Source organism: Pocillopora verrucosa, chromosome 10, assembly GCF_036669915.1.
Source record: "Pocillopora verrucosa isolate sample1 chromosome 10, ASM3666991v2, whole genome shotgun sequence".
Lineage (NCBI taxonomy): Eukaryota > Metazoa > Cnidaria > Anthozoa > Scleractinia > Pocilloporidae > Pocillopora > Pocillopora verrucosa.
In genome coordinates, this window is record NC_089321.1 from 4,926,496 (window position 1) to 4,952,616 (window position 26,121).

Consider the following 26,121-nt stretch of genomic DNA (forward strand, 5'->3'; position numbering starts at 1 on the left):
AGAAGTGACTGATGTTTCGACAACTTGAGCAGATGTCATCATCATCATCAATAAAATTTTGTCAAATCATGTGACATTCAAATAGTCCTTTCTACCTAAAAGCCGCTTACGGTACAAAGTTGAAAAAGAATATGTTTGATATCAGCCGAAAAAAAAAGCATCACAATGGACGATATCATGACATGTACTTGACAACTTCAAAGGAAACGTTAGAAAATATCCCGAGTAAACAATATATTTCAATGCATAATCATTAGGCTGGGCTTTGCCCTTTCACGAGTCACCCTTAGAAGAATAAGACTGTGTGCGAGTGCCTCTTATTCATAAAAATACAAGAGTAAATTACATGGAAAATAAATGCATGTTTTTGTCTTTAAATGTTAAAACCATATTTCTGAGAATCCTTAAAATTGATGAAATAACGCTGGCTCAGATCATTAATTAAGGACGCGCATTATATTTCTCTGGCGGTAAGAAATGCCTACTTCAGAAATTTGATTCTCTCTCACATTCAATATATAATCATGAAATATTAGATCAAGAACCAGTCATCCGCGTAAGTTATCTAATATTAACGATAGAAATATCTTGCCTGCCCATGTTCCAGAACTATTGTCAATATGGTTATAGACGATATGCCGGTGAAAAATTTTATCGCGTAAAAACAATTGCAAATTTTCGACCAATGGACAGTAGAAATAGAAAAACGATTCAGGGTAACAGAGTCTACTGCTACCCATTTCTTACGGGTATTTCATAGAAGTAGTCTTACAGAACACAAATTAAACAAACAACAAAGCAACGACCGGTCATGCCATGCACGAAAAGAGAAGACATTTTAATATTTCCCAAGCTTTATACTTTTATAGAAAAGTATACCTGCAATGATGGTCCACATTATATTTTCCAGTCGGTGTCTATCGATCAAATTAGTAAGAGCGTGCTTGAAATGAACCATCCGTAGTTTTTTACCATAACTTTGACGGACTATCACCTAAATTACATTTCATTTGCTTCTTTCTATGATATAATCCCTCACTGTTATGATGCCCTAGTTTTTCTGAAGTTGCCGAGTTGAGTTGTCAATCCTTACTACTAGTGCCTTGCATTTATTAAGAGGCAAAATATCGATAATGATATCAATGAGCCACGTAAATTGCACGTGTACTTTCATGAGATATCGTTAATCGTAGATTTGCCGGAGTTTACAAGGATAGCGTTCTTAGAGAACGTACCTAAGCTGATCTTGACAGAATCTTTTCAGGGCTAGTAATGTATCCCCAGTCGTTTCCTTAGCATGTTCTAAGGTAAAAAAAGTGTAAAGCCAATGAGAGGTCTTGTGCTGATATCTCACGGTAGGAATTCAATAACCTGATATCACACGGTATCGTTGTCACCTTTCTAATCACAAGGCTAATACGTGACACGAATTTGACTCAGTGCACTTGCTATTCATCTATTTAATAAAGGAATTGAAATTAAAGGTATAAATTAAAGCATATTTTTTGTCTTTGATGGTTAACTTACTCTATATGTCCTAGAGTGTACTTGCCAGCTATATTACAACTTCAGAATTGTAAATAAAATTAAATTTAAAAAAAAAACTGGTCACTCCACTTTACATGTGTGTTCTTAGCCGGGAAAGGTGAGCATTTCGTTATTGCAAGAGACATATTGCTTTTTGGGCGAGGACCCCTTAGAGTCAACTTGAACGAGATAGAGAGGTGTAACACAGGCAGCATAAATCAAAGCGGCTAAGTCCCGTAATCTTAACAATAGCAAAATGAGCAAGATCGGCCAGAATATCGTAATGTAGTGCCGTGATCTATTGCCTTTATCAGCATAAATGCACAGAAATTCTTTCGTTTTTGTTTTTTGGTCCTTGCTCGTCTATTTATTCAGTTTCTCCTTTCCTTCCAAATAAGTACACCTCTATTTTCATTTTCACCATTATTATTACCATTATAATTATCACCAGTACTATTATTGGTATGCAAATGACAAAACGAATCTAATTGTTTCCCAACGGCCTTTTCTTCTTACACTAAGGCTAGAATTATACTCTGATAGATTTCCGATAAATACGTTGTAACATGCATGGAGATGTTCAAAATCTTACGAGGAAGTCGGGGGTGGAAGGGGAAAGGGGGATCACCTTGCTCCGTTTTGGTTGGACACATGAAAACGCGCGCTTCTTCCCTGTTTGATTACACCCACAACAATTCAACCCTGTTAAAAGAAGGCTTTGTTTTCAATCGAACCTTTGATATCACTACATTCATTGAACTAAAGGACCACTTTGTTCGGAAGAAAAAAAAATAATTTTGCGGTATTAAAACAATTTCCTAATCACTTTAGTTCGCTAGTTCTTGCAGGGACAGTCCAAACCGGTGTGGCTCGCGCAAAGGCGAAGAAAGTCTACGTTTACTATTCTGTTTTCCTCTTTCAAGCTGGAACACAAATAATCCTCCATCTACCGTGGCTATAACGTGTATTTTGAGTGAGCTCCGATCTCTGAACTACTTGAATAGAGGAACGAAATTCGTTCATCTACAAAACAAAACAAAACAAAATAAATAAAAAACAAACTAATGCACGCGCATACACGACAAAATTCCACCTTTGAATAGCCTACGTTTAGCCATACTCTTCTCCACTTCAAAGGGAAACGGAGGCGAGGGAACGTCTATCCAGACCTGACATCACTCGTCTGCAAAAAAAATATGTGTTGACTTTGTATTGGTTAACGTTTCGTTCGATACTTTCGTGAATTCTGTTTAATTGGCTAGACTTAATATTTTCTTTCATACAAACAAACAAGATGGCTAACGGAGCGTCTTCATGGCCTACTCTAAGGACAGCAGCTATCGACGATGGGATTTCAAAGCAAGTTCCCTTGCCTCCGTTTCACCTTGGGGGGGGGGAGGGTACGGCTACAGGTAGGCCACCCTTGAGTAAAACCAGATCATAATGTCAAAACATGCCATTCATAACTCTTTATTATCAGTTTTACAGTTTTCACATGTATCCTTGGACAAGGTATATTTGCAAGGAGTAAGTGTACTGTTCATGCTATAAAATGTTATTAATTCTACTGTAACATCGCTGATCATAGATGAACCTGGATCCATGAGAAAATTTAAAAAACATCACTGGATTCTCAACTGAATTATTGCTTAAAATGTAAGAAAGTTCAATCCAATCAAAGAATAGACTGGCTTATGTTTAAACATAACTCAAGGAGCCATTAAATTAAGACTGATACGAAGCCGGATAACGTAAAAATTTAACAGAAACCACACATAAGGAAAATTCCGCTTACTGATCTGGAAAGACTAGCTTGTTACCAATGGTATTCTAAAATCACCAATAATTCCATCCTTCCAAACAATTAATAAAACCAAAAATTAACCGGATTTTGATATTGGGCCGAGAAAACTGATACCGAAACTACTACGCCGAAACTACAATGAAATATACCAATAATCAAATGTCTTTGCAGTTCGTTTCCTCAATCATTTAAGCGTAATTATATATCCTGTCAGCCTAGTTTTGTAGGACATCGATAGGACATAGCAACTATTGTAATACAAGCATGACTAATAACTATCTTCTTAATCTAAGCCAAAGCATCTAAGCACACTCTAAAGTCTCTTTATGCAAACATTTCTGTAATTGGTGCCACATCAGGATGAAAGAGTAGCTCCTCCTGCAATGAAATGCAATAGTTAGAAAAAAAGACTTAGAAGACAGAGCAAAGGTGTGCACCAATTTATGAAATTTTAGTACACTTTTTTTAACGATTAGAAATCAGTTAAAATTCGTAACTTACCGAGAATTAATTTATGCTTATATGAACGTATCGTCTAACTTCTGATCATCGACAATATCATTACGACCCAAAATTACCGACAGATTGACTGACCCTGCGGTACCTGAGTCTCACAGCCTACAACATCGCGGAAAAACAGACCAACCAGTACACGTGAACCCACTTTATAACCCCCCCTCGATGCGTTCGCAGAGCGGGGTATATCTGAAAGTTGGACAAATCAGTAAGACATATTAAAAATCTGTCTGATGATCGCGTAAGCGTGAAACTCAGAGTCACAGAAAAGTTATATCTTATTGATTTGTCCAACTTTCAGATGTATGTATGTATATATATATATATACACATAACTAACTGCAGACAGTACTGTTTCGGCCTTCTGGGCCTCATCATTTTCTTTTTTTGCGCTCTAACAGCAGAAACCACCTAAAGAAATCATCAACTCTGCCACATCAGTGCACGCACCTTACTGGACTTTGTCCCTCACATTATCAAGTATCCTGGTGGCTAATTGCACTGCCTGACGGGCCATTTCGCGATTGTAAATGTCGCTTGGTATACGAGGACAGCAAACTTGGTCCGGGTAGCGCATGCGTGTTGAGTCACCCAGTAGAGACTCAAGATTACTGGACAGCGAAGTCAGATTTGAATCTTTCAGCGTGAGGGAATTTTGCACCAGGTTGTGAACATTGGTTTTATTAGAATCTACAGAATATTGGGCAGCTTTCAATGCTTTCTCTGCAGCCTGAAAAAAATAAAATAACTGCTACAACCACATTCCTTATTATATTATTATAAATACATATTAAAAACTTACCTGTTGTATTTCTAACACCATTTTAAAAGCGCGTTCGATCCTATTAAAAAAAAAAACAAGAAAACCTGGGGGAAATTTCAAACTATTAATCGCTTTTCTTTGATTTAAAAAGAGTCAAGGAACAATACTGAAAACACTTTGAGTAAAAATTTATAGCAGAAATTTGGATAACTAACTTATAACTTCAGTCAATACAGTTATTGCTTCTACCTATAATTCCCCAAATACGGGTCGCTCTAGCCAGACGTGACAAAATTGTTGACCATTCAAAGAACGTGCATTTCCCTAATAATCTGGATTTTTATGTAGATATTTTCAAACCTCACATCTCAATATTTGTCTTCATGTTCATGAGACGGAGAGGAATGAACTTCAGTTTGTGGTAATATCTTGCTTATGTCACATGTACACCGTCTGTGATTAATCTCGTTGTGTTTTGTGTTTCTGTTCCTTCCTCCTTCCCAAACTCATTGCGTATACAATCGCTGCGAAACACCAATTAAGAGGAAAGCCAAAGCACGCCTGAAAGCAGCCTCGCAGGAACCTATTCCACCCCTCCAACATCAACACAGAATCAATAGAAGTATCCATTAAGGAACTTTTCTTCACAGTATTCAACTAGTTGTTAAACAATTGAACATTAATACTCTTGCTTGTATTGAACTGTTGATCGTGTTTTATGGATTACGATTAGCGTCATCCATTTTTGCTAGAACACTAGATGAAGTCCTGGCTATTAATTTAGCCTCAGTGAGCGGCCTTTTTGCGTCATTCAAGTGCCAAACGTCTAATCTAGGGAAAACAGTACCTTGTTTTTAAATTGATCGACCCTTTTCGTGGCAATGCATACATTTATACCTAGGTTTGATTAGTGAATTTGGTCGAAAAACGTTGTTATCAGTTTTAAGAAGGCTGTCGTTTCTTTTGTTTTGTATTTTTTACTTTCATCGCTTCTCTTTTGGTTGTCGTTTTTAGGAAGCGACTTCTATTATACTTTCTACATTAAGAGCTTATCACTTTTGCATTTACATGTGCTACATTTGGTTTAAAATCAGGGACTGCTTGTGCCCTTTTTTCCCACTTTCAAATTTCATTAACCAAAACAATTATGTGAATGCTGTATTCAAGTGGTCCGGAGAGTTTGTATTTTCAACTCGTCAATAAGATTGTTATCAGCAAAATTCTCACCTGGTGGCATTTGAAGCAAGCCCACACGTACGACGGTTTTGCAGTATCAATGTCGTTATCGGCAGCGGCTAAGTCAGCCTCAGCCTGTCTGAACCAGCGCCGTGCCTCTGCTGGCTGGGGATTTGTATCACAGAAGCTGGGAGGAACATACCATGAACTACGAGTCCAAGACCCACTGTGCCTGGCAAAGCTCTCACTGTACTCTTGACGATCTGAATTATATCGCCTTGCGCGCCTTCCCCAGACGTTGAAGAAGGCACCATAGGACCCCTGGTAAGTCCAGCCGGGTGGAGTGCATCCCTCACCTCTCCGAGACTCTCCCCTCTCTAGTCTTTCAATTTCACTCATTATATGTTGAAAAACCTCTGTGCACCGCGCTTCGTTTCCTGGATTCTTGTCTGGATGCCACTGTAGGATTAGGCGCTTGAAAACCTGTTTCTTCATATCTTCCGATAGTCCCCAAGCTTCCTCAATCATATCCGAGATGACCTTCAGAATCGTCCCCTTATCCATTGTTGACGGGGGGCTTTCTTGTTGGTCAGACTGAACAATGACAGAGGATGCTATTTCTTGAAAACGATGAAATTGGTATAATTCTGAAGCCTGGGCAATTACAGGTTCCTTCTCGCGCCCAATATTGATTTTGTAGCGCTTGTTCAGGAGGCTGTGAATATCAGTCGTCACCTCTTCAATAATGACAGCGTAGATGTAAGTAACATCCTCTTCTTGAAGTTGAAGACTGGGATCATCCAATTCGTATCCAACATACTCCCTGGGTTCAAAGGATTTGAAAGCAGGATTTAGGAGGTTGTGAAGTTTAAGAGGAATAAAACTGCCTGGCTCTGGGAGTAGATTTCCTTTTTCAGCATCGTAGGAGTCGTCTGAGCGAATCTTAAACTTATCTAAAATGGAGCTGATCATGGTTGGGTCGCAACGAAGCATCTCAGGAATGCAGAGAATGGTATTTCCCAGCAGTCCTTTGCACGCTTGAGCAATCACCTCAGATAGCTTTACTGATATTGCAGACATGACTACTTCAACGTTCTCAGCAGCACTGACGTATACTTTCCACATCTCTTGACCGCATTCTGAAATTTTCTTCATGTAGAAGGGAACATCCTGCTGACTCCCCTGGATGACCTCACCATTATGAACCAGGTGAGTAACAACCTGACCCATTCCAAGGAATTCGATGTTTTGCAGACCGCTCCTCGCAGCTGCGACTTCATTTTGATCAAGACCTCCATCTTGATTGGCGTGGCGAATAAGCCTGACAATTCCACGATAGAACAGCTCAGAGCTGAATTGTTTCTTCAGTGAGTCTGCAGCCCCAAATTCGAAAACTAAATTATTATCATCTTCCACGATTTTCTCTTCGATAACTTCGGACATCATCTGAGGTTGGACAGCAGCAGGAAGAAGCTTCATTAGGTCTCTGTAATTTGCACTGGACTTGATGCATACCCCAGCTTTCTTAAGGTCAACAACAAAAGGAAAGTCAAACTCTCGAATTCGATCATGGTAATATGGAGCGTCATCAAAAATTAATTCTGTCGACCTAGCCAACACGATAGGTGGTACTTCCTCAACCAAACCGCTACTAAACAGACATGCAGAAGGTAGGTACAAATTAGTTATACCATCCATCCCACTCGGAATGTCTTGGATCGTTTCAAAAAGGCCTTTCACTGCTCTTGAAGCGAAACCAACTTCGTTTGGTTCCAGCATGTTTTCCATCGATCGCCTGTGTAAAATATCTAGAACCATGACGTAGTGAGAAGGTTTGACAGATGGCGAACATCCCAAATATTGGAAGAGCCTTTTGAACGCGCTTAGCTCTGCCGGCATTCCATAAAGAAAGGGTCGAATCTCATCTTTCCTATACAATTCCAGAACTACTTGCTTCGAGTGAACAAAACGGCCTCCCTCCTCCACCAAAACGCAAGGAGTATCCTTCAGCCTTTCTTTTACAATGGTGCTTGAGACGGCCTTTTCTTGAAGGAACGCGTATATGCCACTCATTACTAAAATTCTGGTGTATTTCTGGCTCTCTAGCACATCACTGTAGTTGTCTTTTTCCAGCTTAAAGCATAAATTTTGGCAGTGGGAAATAACCAGGTCAAGGGTGGGCTCTGTCAGAACCTGAAGACAGGAACAAATAGCGTTGTAGTAAGTACTGGCACTTGTTCTAACTGGCAATGTCATCACGTACCGGTAGTTGCAAGGATGTGCCCATTGTGGAAGCAGAGGTGCCGCCGTCCAAACTATCTCAGCGTGCTTTGCAATCACAGATCCTTTGAACGAAATGTAGGGGGTTTGACCACCTACTTCACCAAACTGCCGATGGAGCTGACGAAACTTTTCCTCGACAGGTTCAGTGGCCACAAAACTAATGTCGCACACGGTTTGTAGAAGCCCTTCTGCTATTACATTATCTCGACTAAAAAGGTTCTTTACCAATACTTTCGATTTTTTATCAGTATCCTCTGAGGGTCGTATAGCTCCTTCAATGGCGACCTCTCTGGCAAACATCGTGAACAGATCTCTTGAGACGACACATATTAGCCCGATTTCTTCCAAAAACAACAGCCATTCTTGTTGGTTAAATGGACCTGGAGGGAACATGTCCTTTGCAAGCATAACTATGAAGACTTCATTACGGGGATCGTAGAAAGAGGATACCTTTCTTAAACTTCCGTCTTCGCAAGTAATGACCGCCGTGTTTTTCAAAGAAGCCATGAGCCTACTCTTGTCATTGTCATCGATTGACTTGTTCGGAAGAATATAATGACGGATGTAATCCAGGTGAGCAAACCTTGCCTCTTTACTGAAAATGTCGAAGGTTTGCAAAATGAAGTTGCAATACACATCAACTGAGGAAATGCATTGGAATTCAAGAAATCGAAAAAGAGGAGCGAGTGAAAAAGATTCTTCTAGAAAAATCACATTTCTTCGACGTCCAAGAGCGTCCATTTCCTTTCGTGGAACGTCATTAGGTAGGACACAAACCGCTGTACTGCCCACACTTATAAGTCTGCCGTGTGTTGCTTGGTAGAAAGGAAGCCTTTTCAACGTAAGTTTGTCACGTTCTTTCAGTCTATTCACGCTGTCACTGAAACACTTCAAAACGTTGTGACATTCTAATAGCTTCAATTTGTCTTCAAATGCGTTGGGGTGTTTTTTCAATTTCTGCTCAAAGCATTTGAGAAGAGATTCTGGTCTTTTAAGCGACGCTACCAGGTTGCTTGCCAGAGAACGAGAATCTGACATCAATACGGTGTAATTCACTTCAGCTAAATTAAGCTGCCTCAGAGCTTCAACAAGAGGTTTGCTATTCTCATCATAAGATGTAAAATCAAATACAGACTGTGCGAGGCTCAAGGGTACTAGATAGTGCTCTGGTCTCCCAGCAATTCTTCCATCTCTTTGTGTCATTGTTTCGGTACACGGAAGGATACTCCACCTAAAAAGGGGTAGGAGTATCTCTTGAATCCTGTTGAGTCTCCCTTGGAGGTTTGTATAAATACCTTTCTCTCTATCAGCTTGCTCCATTTCACTCAAAACAAACTTCGTTTCTTCGTTGAGGAAATTCCAAACTCCCTGTATCCAATGCTCATTGGGCACTGATTCTTGCGTTGGGCACCAGCTGACATAGTCGTCTTCAGTGAAAAAGTCCGATGGTAGGCATCGATTCAAGTTAGTGGCAAAGTCTTGTACACCAAAACGCTTAAACACCGATGATTCATGACTCTTTACATCGCCAAAGATGTGTATCCTTAGACGTTCATGGACAAACAATTCTCTGCATTGCGGTAGGATGCTGTGATGACGCGACAGAAACTTAGGATCAGTGGTGCTGAATGCACGTAGCTGGTTTTCCTGTGTTACTAATAAAGGGAGGCCTGGCAGGTTTTCAAGGAAGCTCGTATCCTCCTTGCAATACTTCAACACGAGTGAGACGTTATCAGCACTCTTGAATGGACTCTTTTCAACATTAACAGAGATCGGTCCGATCTTGCAAATGGGTTCGACATCATTGAAGGTCTTGTAGAACCTTATTACTGCAGAAGGTGATACGCAATCACAAATTACAAACGAGTTTTTGAATGCTTCGCACAGAGTTAACGAGAACTTAACAAGATTAAAGCCCGTTTCCAGTAATATTTCTTCCAATCTCTTTCGGTACTCAAGCATCCGTTTGACTTCTTTTTCAGTGTCACATTTACCGAGGAAACCTCTGGAGTGACTAGAGAAACCACCACTTTCTGCAAGGTTATTGAAGAACGCTTTTTCTCTCCCCTCACCTGTCGGAGGGAGCCATGTCAGTCGCTGCTCCGAAACAGTACCTTCTGCTTCACCACCTCTCACCACCGGTAGAAGTCTCAATCTTCTCTCGTCCATTTTCTGATACACGGCTCTTCCCAAGGTTGCCCAGTACGTTTCACCCGAAACTACCAAAGGAAAAAGCTTTTCGTATTGGTCGATCTTCCTGAACAAAGCCTCTTCAGTGCAGTGAAGGGTAAATTGTTCCTTATCAGGCGCTGATGGCAAGTGAAGAAACTCCCTAACTTCATCCAGAAGTGTCAGATAACACGGTGCAATCACATCTCCTAGCAAAGCGTTGTTCCAGTCACTACGATAACCACCAGTTTCATCCCTCCACAGATTTCGTCTGGCCTCATGATCTAATGCAAAGTGACCATTAATGTGGACTGGAAGGTTAGTCTCTAAAGGAAGAGGAAGAAAACAGTAAGCCCTTCTCTTTCTATTCTCTGACCAGTTCTTTGTTGGCTTCTTTTCTAAGAGACAAGCAACTCCCCCTCGTGGTAGCATTCCCAGATCTTGCTTTTGGTAAGCATTTGTAATACTTGCTTGCACTTTGTTATCAAAGCCAATCTGTTGTACAATAAGCCACTTTTCCTCGTTGCCATTACTGTCTTGCAGCTTCACAACATACGAACACTTTTTACCCTCAATGTTGTTAGGAAACATGTTGTCTCTTTGGCCAGCTGACTTTCCGATCTGTCGGACATGACTCGCAAACTCTTGCCTTTTCGCTGCATCCTCTTCCGTCATTTTCGACTCGACAAAATAGTGATTATTAGTTTTCCCTGTTTTCGGATCAATTTCACACAAAGTGATCTTCGTAACGTTGTTGACAAAAAGCATAACTTCGAAAAGTTCCTTTTTTAGTGCGTTCATCATTTCATCTAATGCCTGAAGCGTCACCGGTGATTTCGATATCTTGGAATCATTCGCCATTTCCAGAGTTCGTAATGGAAAGCGGAACATTGTTGAATTTCGTAAGGGAAACTCTTTATCATTATAGCAGGAAAAAACATCTGGGAATACTTTTCTCAACTTTGGGACGTTTCTGTACATCCTACCTGGTTCAAAACTGGTTGCACCTGGCACGTACTTACAGTGCGGATCAAATATGCACAAAACATCTCCAATCTCTTCACCACTAGAGGCAAACGACGGTACGTCAGTCAGATGGTACACAGCATTGAAACCAACCCCATACTGACCGGTTTTGTTTGGATCATCTCCTTTACTGCCCTCCCCGAGATTTTGAATTCCCGCGATGTCGGCTTCAGTGAAAGGTTTGTTGTTAAACACGCATAGTGCAGGACCCTGCAGGGGTTTCCAGGAGTCTTCAAATACTCTTTCGTTTGGGTGATGTCGAGGGTCTTTAATGAAGCAAATCTCAGTAGCTTGTGCATCGTCAGCATTCTGGAGAAGTTCTTTTAAGATTTCTTTCTCACACGGGTAAGCTAAAAGAATACGCTGTAGACGATTTGTAAGTTTTTCCCTTTGTCCAAAAGGAATGCCACTGGAGAAATGCTTTAATGCTTCCTCGCGTCGTGTCTTCACACCCAGTCTGGAACTTACTACGTGGGGAATCATGTCATTGACGAAATAAACGTCGATTTCGTCAAGCATCCAAGGGCAGTCTCTCATGCAAAGTTCATCGGCAGGACGCATTACACCTTTAGAATCAGGAAGGAAGAGCTCTTCTTGAGGGTGTTTCGAGCTGTTTCCGAGTTGAAGAGCCAGGTTAACCGCCAATCGAAGACCCTCCTGGTCAAGCTTTTCTTCCCCAAACGCTTCCTTCAGTTGCGTCAAACCGGTGACGTAATCTTCGGCATCAAAAACAGCCTTCACACCTGCAATTTTCATTAACTCTTTAAATGACCTTGCTAAGTGATGCGGAAGCTGATGTATGTACGGAGAACAATCAGTCTCCAACCTGAAAGCTAGCTGTTTCGTGTGAAAAAAATTCCTTCCACAGAGAATGAACTTTTTTCCTTCAAATATCTCTCTTACTTCCTTCTCATGGATTGTTTTGTTGTTGAGTGACCGCTGAAAATACCTGTAAGCTTCTAAACACAGCTCTTCAACACGATCAAGTTCTGGAGAATCCAGTACATCTATGTTCACAATTGAGGCAGCCTCGAGTTGCCTTTGAACATGAACAGCTGTGGCTTGCCTTTTTTCGAAATCCAAGAACGTTTTCACGCCTGCTGGGATGCACATGTCGACTATCGGTTCACTGCAACAAACCAAATACTTCTCGCTCTCAAGATAGGACTCTACGGGTGAAACAAATTTCCCTGCTGTAACACTACGTAGCTCATCTCCTTTCCAAGGAAGAGGGAATTTTTCCGGTTTTTGAAGCACGGGAAGAAACCTGGCCATTTTAAATTTGTTGCGAATGTCAACCGGTACAGAGTTTCCCTTTTCAGAGGTCAATTTTCTTTTAAGATAAGCTGTCAAGGCTTTAGCGCGCTTCAATGCAGATGTATAAGAGAGTCCATTTAAAATGGTAATGCTCTGTGCCCTCTCTAAAACTTCCTCCCATGTAAGGCTGTCTGTCAACATCCCGAGCTGTTCAAGCTTGGCAAGTCGTACGCCATTCAAAAAAGTATCCTCTTTACCAAACGGAAATCTTTTATCGTCAGGGCTAAACAGCAAGGCGGCCCCCTTATGGGGGTTGATTAGCTGAGCTGGACACTTCAGTGTTTGGCCATCCGGTGAGACGGGAATGCATGCGTATTTCTTAATGAGACTGTCGAACTCTCCATTTTTGTCATCAAGAGTGTACAAAATCAACTTTTCCCTAAGTTCTGGTGCTATAGAAGCTATGTTTGGGAAGAACAATTCACGAAAAAACCTTGACTTATCGTAGCCTTTATCCTGGATTTCTTCTGCGAGGCCATACTTCAGAAAAGACTGGTGGACTTCAGCTGGAAGATCAATGACGACCTCATTCTCTTTTCTCAATCTCCTTAAAACTTCTAGGGACAATCCCCCAATTACTGGAATTTGGCGAAAATTTGGATCAAGGAAGACCAGATGGCTAAGGTCAACCCACTGACTCCCATCAGAAAAGAGATCATAGTTTCCACAAGTCAAACGTTGGTAAAATGAACGTGCAAGAGGCTCACAATTCGGATTTACTTCACAAGCTTTAGGCCACAGGACGTGATAATGGTACGAATCTGCAGCCATCTTCTTTACGTCTTGGAGAAGGTCTAGATATGCCTCACAAATTGAATCTTGCATAAGATGATTGTTCCACTCAACTCCCATTGAATTCTTGTCGTCAAATGTCTTCTCTTTCAAACCTCGTCTGTTAGAAGCCACAGCGAATGCCCCATTAACATGTACTGGAAAACCACTGACTATCGGAAGCGGAAGGTAACAAAACAATCTTCCCTTAAATTGTTGCACATTCTCTGTGATCGGATGGCCAACAGGCACGGGCGAGAGCTTTCCACTCTTGTCGGGGATTAACTTGGCTGCTACCCCCGCCGATGGGAGTAGGCTCTTGTCAACCTTTGCAAATTGCATTGCTTGTCCTTTGCCCATGGAAGAGGCAACACACCAAATCTCCAAATCATCTCGTAAAGAGTCCTTGCCTTCGACAAATGCTATTCCAACCTCAGTGGTGGTACTCCGGATGGTAATTGTGAGCCCAGAACTGAGAGAAACTGAATTGGAGCAAGTGGAATGTTTCAAACGCTTCATGACTTCGGAGGACGCTCGTAGAAAATTGCACTGTTGCAAAAGGTGCTGCTCCTCACTACTGAGATTCTTAGCAGCTGGTGTAAGTGTGACTGGAACAGACAGTTCCCTTGTGATTCCGTCACGATAAAAAGATTTGTTTACTTCAAACAGCAGCATAGGCGAGTTGGAGGAGTTCGAATCTTCCTGCAGGTGAAAAATGCTGACACGGCGTACATTTTGCGTGAAGAGAAGAAGGGTCTTAGCACCAGAGGCGAAGAGCTTCAGGAGTTCTCTCATTTGTTTGTTGTCGTAATGAAGTTGCTTGATTTCACTTTTAATAGCCTGCTCTCTGGTACGTAATGGAAAACGAAACAGAGTCCCAGGGTAAGAGTTGTCGTCTTTGCTCAGGTGAAGATCGCAATCAAATATTCCATTGAATGGTTTAAACTGATTGCCGAGATTCCGAAGTCTCTTTGTGTTTTTGTTAATATCTATCTTTATTCCAGGTTTGTTCTTGTTTCTTATTGCCTTTCCGAGATAGAATGTGTTCGGGTCGAAAATCACAAAGAAATTTCTGCTCAAAAACATCGGAACATCTGTCAGATTGTAGACCGCGTTGAAACCAAGTCCAAACTTGCCAATTTTCTCAGTTTCTTGTTCTTTTGTAGCACCGTTTAATTTTGTGATGTTTGTAAAATCTTCGTCTCTGAATTCGGCATCGTTGTAGACCCACAGAGCAGGACCCTGGCAGTGTTTCATTTCTTCGTCTATCAGACAGGTCATGGCATCCTGGTTCGTTCGTTCGTCATATAGAAATCTCACTTCAGTGGCACCTGCATCGTCTGCGTTTTGAACAAGCTCTTTGGGTACTGCAAAACCATCAGTGTAATCCTCTAAAAGTCTGCTGAGTCTACGGGTAAGTTTTTCTTCTTGTCCGAATTCCTCTCCAATATCCAGCTCGTCTGGCTCCAACATTCGATTCATCAACGTTGGAACGTGCAAAAGTTCAGCTGTGCTGTTTGGAATGTTTGGATGTACGTATAAATATTCGATCTCTTCATCTTCTTCTCCATCATGGTTACTTCTTTCTAGCCACTCATGTTCGCAGTACATGCATCTCTCCACTGGTGCAAGCTTAACATACGCATCGTCTTCCACGTGTGTCGGAATGAGCACCTTTTCTTGAAGTTCGGGCGGCAACTGATCTCCAATGTTTGGCTTAATTTCATTTAAAATGTCCACGGACAACTGCAAGTCCTTCCGTACCTCTGCCGTGGGAGGCGGAGGGTGATCGTCGTACTTCTCTTTTATTAGGTGAAGAACCTCGAGTAAGAATGCGTCATTGCACTTCTCTTGTAAGCCAAACTTTGCAAACAGGCCATAGAATCTTCCCGTCTCAGAGGGAAGGGAAAAGATATATGGCGATAGATCAATCGGAGGTTTCTGAGATATCAGGAATCTAGGGGAAGAAAATCCATCTCCATTCCAAATCCACGGAAGGTTCTTGACATTCTCCAAAGCAGCAAGTACTTCGTCATGATGTGCACAACTGAGAAAGGCGTAAATTTCCTGGGCGATGATAATATAACGCGGCTTTTCTTGTGGACTGTAGGCTCTGATTACATTCTGCAAGTGCTGCACGACGTCCGAAGCAGCCGGGTCTGCGTTCCATGAAAAGAAGCGAGTTAATTGGCTAGACGGCTCAGCTTTGACAAGTGCTTTTGTCGATCCAATGATGTTTGCTGCTTGTTTGTACTTGACATCTGAAGGCTTTAGGAAATAAGGTTCTGTGTGCGTTTCTCCCCAGAACGGAAGATTTTCGGGGTAGTCATCGGGTTTTCGTCTGATCACAGAGACCCATGGCATATTTTTAAGATGTATCCCGAGCTCTCCTAATCCTGAAGTTCCAGAGACGATCTCTTCAAGTTTTGTTGGATTGCTAGTTAAGAATGACATGATCGTTAATGACTTCGTTTCTGCTGCAGAAACGTCAAGGATATTATTCACAGCTTTTGCACTTTCGTACACTTTTTGCCCGGTGATTTCTCCCTTGCCCTTCATGCCGAGGTACTCTAAAACTACTAGAGCTGTAGGTTGAGCGTACTTTCCGACAGGGAACACATCTTCTTCCACGAAAATTCTTTTTAGGAAGTCATCTCTGGGATCAAATACCTCCCTAGGTCTCATTCTATCATTTTTAGTTGAGACAAAGGGCAGGTCTTTTAACCGATTCTGAAATCTCCCATCCTCCGCGGTGAAAATGTGATATCTATCCATCACGAATCCCATGAGTCTGTCAATTTCTTCAGTGGAGTAACGCTGATGTATTACATCCGGAAATATCACCTCAAGCAAAACCTCAGAACGTGTCAAGACTTTGATGTCTAACAAACCAACCAATCTCTTTGCATCGTTCTCTCTAATGTCGATGAGATCTCTTAGGGTTTTCACCGGAAATGCTTCTTCAGATGCAGCGCAGAGGCCATCATTTTTTGAAACAAAGGCTCCGGACATAGTCTCAAACAACGGTATGCAGCTTAAGACTTTCTTCTCATCTGGACTGAGCCATGAGGCTTTGGCAAAAAACCTTCTCAAACATCGTTTACCATCGTCTGTTATGGTTTGCGCCGTGGTGGGCTTTGAGGAGAGAAAAGCTGCCACAGCTTTTAAGACCCCTTGAACCGATGGTGGATGAACAAATGTTTCTGAAACGGCAGGGAGCAGACCAAGGAACCATGGATACCCTTGCATTACTGTAACACCAAGCTCTTTCAAAGCTCCGACAAGAGCATCGTCTAAAGAATCGCCATGAAGGCTTCTCACGACAACATCAGATAGCTTTTTAAGTCTCACGAGGGTAATGGGAGCTTTCGACATATCTAGTGGAAGTAAAGGAAGGCCTTCAAGTCTGCACAGCTCGTCTTCAGAGGGGAAGTTCTTTCCCAGGTATGCCCACAAGTTTCCTAACCAGTCATTGGACGGATGGCCTCCGACTCCAGGATTCCACAAAATGTGTTGTCCCTCTAACCATCCAGGTGGTAGTGACGCCGGGAGAAGTTTAGCAACGTCATCTTTGGTGAAATGCTGTAATTGAGTGCATCCTGTTCGAAAAGTAACGCGACTCTTCAGCAAATCTTAGTTTGCTCTTATAAGTTAAAAACTTCAGACATACTGCATCTAAATACGGCACTATTTTGAAAACATGTCTCGCATAAATGGAGCAGGTTACCATATAAAATCAAGATGTTTGGAAAATAAGATGGTAAAATAATTGTGAATTTCTTACATGATAGCAAAAAAGTAACTCAGAGATCTCAATTGTCTCGATTTCTTCCGTGGAATAATATATAATGATTTTTAAAATTTGGCACTGTGGAATTCAAGGTGCTAGACCTAGAAAACTAAAAGGATTAGGTATAATATATTCTCAGATGCAAAGCACAAGCTTCATTCTTCGCATGGCTCTGTTCGTTGTTGTAACTACTTCCAACTTGCATACCTTGAATTGCGACTGCATCCAGATTTTGTGACAAATCTTTGTCGATGTTCTCATCAAGGAATTTTTGTTGTGGACACGGTAAGAGTTCACGGGGATGTGCTGGTGACGAAATGTAAATAGCCTCGCCCGTACTGGAAAACGACATGAACTGCTCGTTCGAAATCGGTAACAGCTCCAATCCAAGTAGGTCAGAAAAGCAACCGTCTTTAAGGACAAATTTCAGCAGCAAAAGTTTTTCTAACCCTGTTAAGTTAGAGTAGCTAGCGGGTACATTCTTAAGGACTCTTCGCGTCAACGAAGGTGTTATTTCTGCACTCAACGTTGAGTACAAGCAAATGGCTTTTAGGGCGTGTTCGGGTAAACGGGCGACGTTTTCATTCGCTGCAAGAAGAACTTTTACCAGCAGTTCCTTAGGATCGCTTTCTGCAAGTCTTTCAACGATCACGTCTTGCAATTTTAGCCATTTTCCCCCTTGAGCCGGAGTGTAGATGATACTTTTGTCAAGAAGCAACTCAAATAGGGGCTCCTCCACTCTTTTCCATTTCTGGTCGATATTAGCTGTATCAGGCCATGCTCTATTCAAAGGAGAAATAGATGATGAAAAAATCTTAAAACTAAAGAAGAACTTTTACGTTCATAAAATGTCTACGCATCAGATTAGCAGATATTCTATCAAAAATAGAGACGCAAACAGTCTTATAAGAGACCGCCGTTGTTGCTGTTTTCGTCAACTCATGTTCTTGAGCTTTTTGCATCATATAGTCTCAGGGGAAAGAGGTAATTATATTATAGGGGCACACAGTTAAGTCAGTAGTTGATTCTTACCTGTATACGGCTTCGCTTTGCACGTTGTAGTTCTGCTCGTTCATAGCATCCAGCAGCAGAGAAGCATACGCTTTAGGGATGGCCTCTTGCAGAAGACACTGGTTCCACAACAATGACTTGTCAGTCAGGGGCTGACCTTCCTTCTCAGCTAGATCTTCTTGTTCAGCCGTAGGCGTCTTAATGTATCGCCTGTTCTGACTCAAAGAAAAGAATCCATTGACGTGCACTGGCAACCCTGTCAAACTTGTCTTCTGTACTGGTAGGGGTAAAAAACAAAACACATGGCCTTTCATGTTTGGCTTCTCTTTCTCAGGGCGTTCTGGCAACTCCATGGAGACACCTACCAGAGGCAGATAGCTGAGATCTTGATCTGAAGCCAAGGTTTTAAATTCTGACGATATTTCTCCTCCACAAAAGTAGTTAGTAACTAGAAACGAATGTCGCTCTGACGCACTTTGCGTGCCTTTGGAGTAAGTAATTGCCTCGATTGTAATAGGATAAGTTACCCAAACAGCTTCTGGCAATAGTTCACCTGATGAGATCTTGCTTCGAAACTCACCCTTCTTTTCTCGCACTAATTGGAGGGTATCATTTGTGATTCGGACTTGAAACGTTTTTCTGGCGTCACTGTCCGTTTCCTCTCGAACAAAAAGCTCTATAGATTCCAGATACTGAAGAAAGAGAAGGATCAAATGAGCATCTGCCTCAAAACTCTCAAACAACGTGTGCACCTTTTGGGTGGAGTATAAAGTCTGCGATAGCTTGGATGGTTCTGTCCTTAAAGGGAAACGAAACAATGTCCCATTATAGGATCCCTGTTCGAAGGTGTCCTCTGTACAGTCGAGTATCCCTTTGTATGGCTGAAACTGGTCTGGGATGCTGTTTACGATGTCTCGGTCTTCTTTCAATCGCCACCTGTGCCCGGTTCGTTGGCCATTTTCGTCGCTAAAGTACTTTTCGTGCGGATCAATCACTCCGATCTGCGAACCACTTACGATACTTGGCAGATCTAAAAATGAACACATATAACTTTGTCGCATTTCAACAATAAAATGTCCGAACACATCTCTGCAATATCGGAGAAAAATTGTGGCAACCATGGCAGGGATAAAAATGATTGCACAAAGGTTAAAACTGTATACGCTGTTTATTACCTTTTAGTATGAAAATTTTTTTGGGTTTCCACTCCGGCTAATTTTTCGATTTGCTATTCAACAGCGAAAAAAAGAGCAGTCGCCTTAAATATCTCACAGTCTAAAGCGCCGCTAACATTTACTGCCTCCCATCGAATGATAGGCTTCTCTACTGATTTGTTGTCTATTTGTATTCTTAGTATACCAAAGGAAATAATGAACTTGTAACTTTTGTTAACTTCTGTCAAAACGTAAGGAGTGATAGCATAAAAATATGTAAACAAATACTAAATATAAAAAGTATTCATTTATGGATATCTATGAATATTCTTCCGTAATTTCCCTACATGTAACTCTAACAGGAAAAGAATTGCACAATTTCAAGAATTATTCCTTCTTTTGTGGTGCTGCTGTGACAAAGAAAAAATATAAATAAGTTCCAGCAGAAAATTCATTGATCTCTGACCGGAAAAGTTTGTTCCTGGAAAACGCACAAAGTCCTCAATCACCAAAACAGAAAAAGCTCCGGTAATTGTTTTTTCCAAACGGTCAATACAATGAAAAAAACGACTTGGAAACATTCACGTTAGGGTCTGAGAACGTAGCAATTCAATCGACTCACCTGTCATATGAAAAACAGACTTAAAGCCAAGACCAAAACGGCCAACTTTCATTGGGTCTTTGACTTTAATACTATCACACAACATCCGTATACCCTTCCAGTCATCTTTTGTAAACTGAGCGTCATTATATGCATAAAGTGCTGGGCCCTGTTACATAAAAACGATCAGATTCACCTTATAAAATGAACAATTAATGAGTGGAAGTGTTATTTACAATAAAGAGACCAGTTTGTATTAACCACGCCAATCCATATGGGTCTAGTCCATATGGAGCTTTTAATAACAAATAACTCGTGGCTTAATGCTGAAATAAGTAAACTTGAAGTCGATTAATTCAAGTTAACAACTGCGTCGCTAATTGGAGGTTGGGTGCCTGAAACACCAGGAACTTTCACTATTGGCAGCCAGCTCCTAAATGGAGACCTCTCTCATGGCTGGAAAATCCTGGCAACCACGCCATGAACCCCCACACGGGAAAGGGAAAGAGACACCCGTCACACTGAATAAACAGTGGCAAGAGGAAGGGAATGGGTGGGGGAAACTGACTGGATGAAGAGCTACCACTCCTCACAACGCTGCAAGTACACGCCGAAAGTACACGCAAAAACGCCTCAAACGAAGAGCACATGGAATTTCAACGCATTTGCATAGGCAAGAAACCGCTGACTACTAAAGAACGCTGACTTTCTTTTAATGTTAACTCCGTTAGATTGCATTTAACGCTTTTAACAACTGCATCGCTAATTGGAGGTTGGGTGCCTGAAACATCCAGGAGCTTCTACTATTGGCAGCAGGCTCCTAGATGAAGACTTCTGAGCCCCCACGCCCAGCCCGAGGACCTCCGAGCTAAGCGCAATCAGCTCGGACAAATGGGGCTCATGGAAACGGCAGGCCATGGCCCCAAGAAAAACTGCTCAATCCGACGGCACCAAATGAGTGGTGGAAGTGAGAGATTATGAGCATCATACCGGCTATGAAATTCGTTCCGCTACTGAGAGGATGCTATCCACGGATGTGCGCACATACAATAAATACGTTTCACTTGACCAGCGTCCCACGGTCTTTGTGAGAAGGTCGGGAATGTCCCGCGGGGCAGCTGTAGCTGCAGCCCAACTCTAAAGCTTTGACCAGAGAACTTTCCGGGAATGCCTGCTGCCTGTAACGGCAGCTGAGAGGCAGACCACTCAGGGTAACAGAGTGCACCGTAACCCAAGGCTCCGGCTGCATCTGAGGAAACAGACAAATCAGGTAGTGGTGGCCACTTGGGGTAGAGCAGAAAACTGATGCCACTCCATGAATGGAAGAATTCACGCTACCAAGAAAGGTCTGAACGGAGTTCCTGATTAAGCCTTACGGGGTGGTCATCCCGCTGGAACGCTGATAATATGTTGATCATACGCCGTAAAAAAGTACGCCCCTGACGAATGGCTTAACAAGCGTGTTGGAGATTGCCGATGGGAGATTCCAGCTCTTTCCTCATATATTAATGTTTGGAAGACCAAGTATCCGACAAGGCAATGAAACGCTCAGACTTGTCCCGTGGAAGACAAGCCTGAAGGGCTAGTGAATCCAGCTCGATACCGAGCACTGTTAAGTAAGTGGATGGTCCCTCTAGTTTACCTGGGTGAAGGGGGATACCCCAGTCCCCAAGAAGCCGAATGCACAAATCCAGGTTGTTCTGGCAGACAGGTGAGTTGGAGGGACCCAATGTGTGGAAGTCATCCAGGTAGCGTAAGAGAAACTTCACGCCATACTTGTGTTTGAGAATCCACTCCAACAGGTCTTCAGTAGAAGAGAAGATATGTAAGTGTAATCCGAAGGGAAGAGTCAAAGCGATGAAATAATTGCCTCGCCACTTCATACCAAGCAAATAACGATCATCAGAATGGACAGGGACATTGCGGTACGCACCTTCCGCATCAAACTTTGTCATAAGTGTTCCTTGGCCATAAGACATGATCCCGCTGATGATGTTATCTACTTTCATGTATTGTAAAGAGAAAGGCTCCTTAGGAATGCCATCGTTCACGCCATGGTCCAATGGGCTAGATAAATCTAAGATAAGCCGCCACTTTCCAGGTTGATATTTCTTTGGGATCACCCCAAAGCCAATGACATGAAAGCTTGGAATTCGAGATATAGAGTAGAAGCTAGCTACGCGATCTTTCTCAAGTTCTGTGAGGTTATTCTGATCAATCACAGAAGGGTAAAGTGACGCGGATGACATATTCTGGTTCGCAGACCTCAACGATACCGCCGAAGGATCAAAGCCAAGACGAAAACTAATGGTAATACCAGAAATCACGAAATCCAGTTTTCTTTGATCAGGGTGAAAACAAATTTTCCGCTGCAGTTTGTCTGCAATAAGAGGGGTTATTCTAAAAGGGGGGACCAAATCTTGCCGAACAGCACCAGTAATGGAATTCCCTGTGTTGGAGGAGATGGGAGGCTCATTTACACAAAATTGGCCGCAACAAAGTGTATCCGATGCCAAAGAAAGAACAACATTAACTGGAACCGAATAGGAACTACGGGAAACTGAAACTAAACGAAATAACTGTACACTATTTACATCATTCTTAAGGTAAGGAGCCTTGGGCGATCTAGAGACCGCCTCAACGCCACTGACATTTGTACTGAGATGGAGTAGTTTCTTGGGAGCGCTTTTGATACGATGTGGAGGCACGAAAGGGGCAGTTGACGCGAGGGTGGTCCCCTTCACATTTATCACAGCAGTGGCGGTACCGGCATTGACCAATGGGCAAGCGACAGGTGCCGTCATTCCATGATCTGTAGAAGATTGGATGACAAGCTGCCTGAGTTAGGGAATGGAGAAGATGCGGTTGATGGCTGGGACTGTGGCACCAAACGAGTATGGAAATTGTACAGGTCGAGGTTTATATTAGACCAGTCTGCCAGGCCTGATGTAGTTGCGTCCTTCCGAAAGGCAGTGTCGTAGTGAAGCCAAGGCCTTGCCGGGAAACTGGCGTGCAGTATTCAGAATTAGGAGCTTGTAATGCGTCATGTCCTGCCATCTAGAAGGATGTGCGCAGCAGAAAATCCACATGTAGACCGTGAATGCCTCCACCCATGTGACAATGTTGGTGATCTCTTATATTCGTTTTTCGATGAACTCGCCAAAAATTGCCGTCAAGATATGTTTGCGGCTTCGCTTCCAGGGCCTTCAAGTTGTCGCCTAGACGATCGGCGATATCAACAAATTGCCCTGACCTGATCTTAGCGACCAGCTTCCCTGGGATGGGAGAATAACCTGGGCCAACCACAAAAGGCTTGTTCAGAGAAGACGGGATCCCGGCGAAATGGTAGATGCGTGAACAGAACCGATATAGAACGCCGGTGCAGAAGACTGGTCGATGGCGGGAAGCGCTCCGTTCGTGACATCCCGAGAGCCAAACAAAGATGGCGAGGTTAAAGACGAATTGCCTAACGTGCAATACGTGGAAATGAATGAAGGCACAACACAATTACCTGACGATAAGCCTGCAGAGGACGGGGGAGAACTGATGGCAAAGGAGCCCGAATAATTTGAGCTCGAGAGCATGTTTCCCGCGGATGTGTTACGCGACACCGAAGAACATGTATTCGTGGAGTGGCTTTGCATCGTCGCCAAAATGTGAGGTAACGACTCGCCTAACGCTCGGGAAAAGGTTTGACTGAGAACCTGGGTGAAGAGCACAAAAGAAGGAGGGGTGGCTGCAAGGGTTGACACAAGAAAGGTTTCTGTTAAGGAAGGAGAAGAATCCGCAGAGAAAGGGGTCGAAGAAGTTAATTCCGATAAATCCAGTATGGCGGCGGCACGGTTATTTGTTGAACGCCCGGAAAGCTGATCTACACGAACGAAATCAGTTGACCTCCAGGAAAAACAAAAGAAAGATAACAGCGCTCAAGCCTTTTGAGATGAAAAAACGAACGGAGAAGACGAAAACTGCCCGGACGAAGAGCTGTCACTCCTCACAACGCTACAAGTACACGCAAGAACGCCTCGCAGAGCACATAGAATTCCAAAGCATGCACATATGAAAAAACCGCTGACTATTTGAGAGCGCTGACGCTCTTTGTTTTTAACTGCGTTAAATTGCATTTAACTGCATCTAACAAGTTATTTTTGACTGTAACAGTGAGAAAAAGTAAAAAGGAATGTAAAGCTTGCACATCAGAGACAAAATTTACCTGAAATTGAGCAAGATCCTGGTGATGAAGTTTGGCTGTGCCATGGCTGTGTTTGTCATGAAGGAATTTTACATGACTTGCTTGTGCATCCTCTGCGTTTTGAATGAGCTCCTGATACAACAAAACATATTTCAAGATGTAAAATACACAAGACTAGTAAAAATGTTTGCAGCAAGCAAACCTAAATGAAAAGACCTGATGACCCTTGCATGAATCATTGTTCCATATAAACAAAACGTGTAAAATTGTAAAATTGAAGTGTTAGTAGAAAGAGGTATCTTTTTTTAGCCAATTATGATATTTGGCTTGGAGTCTGGCATCCCTGCTCGCTTAACCCTCACACAACACTAATTGAGAGGATGGATGTCTAAAAGTAACACTAACCCACCCCACCCCTACTTTTCAGAGAACTGGTTGTGGTGGCCCTCTTTTCTTCATACCTTCAATATCTGTCCATCATCTGGATACTGATCAAGGATGGTTCTCAATTGCTGGATCAAAGATGGCCTGATCAAATCAAATCCATCGTCGTCATTGTTTTCTAATCAGAAAAATGATATCATCAGGGACTGTCAAGAAAATTCCCCCATGATTTTAATTAATTCATGACTGAAAGAAAAAATTATAGATGTCTAATCACTAGGGTCTAAGCATCTAACTACTAGCATCTCCTACATAGCATCACCTTTATTTCTCGCATCTAGTCAGATGTATTGCTGTGTACCTAGACCACTCAGCGTTAAGCTTAACCCTGAAGTTGCTTTGTCGCAGTATCCTTTGCCAAAATAGAACATTGTGGTTATGTAATGCATATATGCATGCATACACGCAATGATTTGTATAACCATATTAAATTGCAGGTTCCTGTTCGTTACTCACAGTCATAACCTGTCTTTATCTTCTTTCAAACAGTCTCTCTCCTCTGTAAATGACTGTGGTTATACTCTATATCAAGTAAAATTACCAACTGTATAATGTACTGACGTTCTGCTTGTCTATTTCCTATTTGCTTGCATCCTTTCTGCCCTGCATATTTAATCTACACATAGCTTCCCCTGTAGCATATGTTCTGCTGCGTGGTTTGCCTGATGCTTAACACTACCTGTCAGTTTTACTTGTCTATTTACACTGCCTACCAACTGTATAGTGTACTGACGTTCTGCTTGTCTATTTCCTATTTGCTTGCATCCTTTCTGCCCTGCATATTAAATCTACACATAGCTTCCCCTGTGGCATAATTTCTGCTGCGTGGTTTGCCTGATGCTTAACACTACCTGTTAGTGTTGCTTGTCTATTTACACTGCCTACCAGTGTTTGAACGGCCTCCCCTTATGCCTGGGTAGCTCTACATTTTGTCTATCTGCATTTGTCTGACGTCTTTACCGCCTGGTTAGCGCACATTACTCAATACGTGATCTTTAAAATTCTTACTGGTTTCGAAGCGGATATTTCATGTAGCCACTTCGCACGGAAGTTATTTCAGTTTTGAAAGGTTTATATCTAAAAGAACGTAACATTTCCTAGCGTTTTAACAAAGATATCAAGTGGAAAACAAAATTAAACTTGCTACTCACCCATTGTTAATGATACGATGGAATCCTTGGCTTTGTAAGAATGGCTTCTCTGAAAAGTGTTTAAGTCATTAATAGTGCAAATTAATTAAAGTTAATTTCGGCTAAACTTCGCTGCTGTATATTATAAACTGATCTATATGGCAAATGCCGGTGAATAAGCTCTTTATGCGAAATTCAAATGCTGGTAAAGAAGAATATTTCAAAACCCCCCATAAGTTAAAAATTGCAACATAGTACATGTATTTTGCCCATTTTTTTGTCAAATTCCTTGCGAATACTGCTGATACATAACTGCATCGAGATTCAATATTGAAAGCATTTGGATGGTGGTTCTACTGACGATAACTAAAATTACGAGTTGCAGCTTAATCATCGATGCTTAATTCGCAAACGGATGACTCAAACAAAGGACTTTTGTTGGGTTAA

The 26,121-nt window shown here is 42.1% G+C and overlaps 1 protein-coding gene across 2 annotated transcripts; it reads right to left on the reverse strand.

Moving 5' to 3' along the window:
• Window positions 1-2,979: 2,979 nt before the first annotated feature.
• LOC131771361 (sacsin-like) lies at window positions 2,980-25,740 on the reverse strand. 2 transcript variants are annotated; one of them, XM_066173117.1, is made up of 10 exons: window positions 25,696-25,740; window positions 24,562-24,662; window positions 24,122-24,232; window positions 19,930-20,077; window positions 18,175-19,183; window positions 17,350-17,924; window positions 8,166-16,951; window positions 5,838-7,979; window positions 4,298-4,577; window positions 2,980-3,709 (listed from the first exon to the last, which is right to left on the reverse strand). In XM_066173117.1, exons 1-9 carry the CDS (start codon window positions 25,697-25,699, stop codon window positions 4,299-4,301), a joined length of 13,155 nt encoding a protein of 4,384 aa, XP_066029214.1. In that variant the 5' UTR covers window positions 25,700-25,740; the 3' UTR covers window positions 2,980-3,709; window position 4,298. The 2 variants fall into 2 exon arrangements, with proteins under 2 accessions (XP_066029214.1, XP_066029213.1); XM_066173116.1 differs by having other exon boundaries at window positions 5,838-16,951.
• Between the last annotated feature and the right edge of the window lie 381 nt (window positions 25,741-26,121).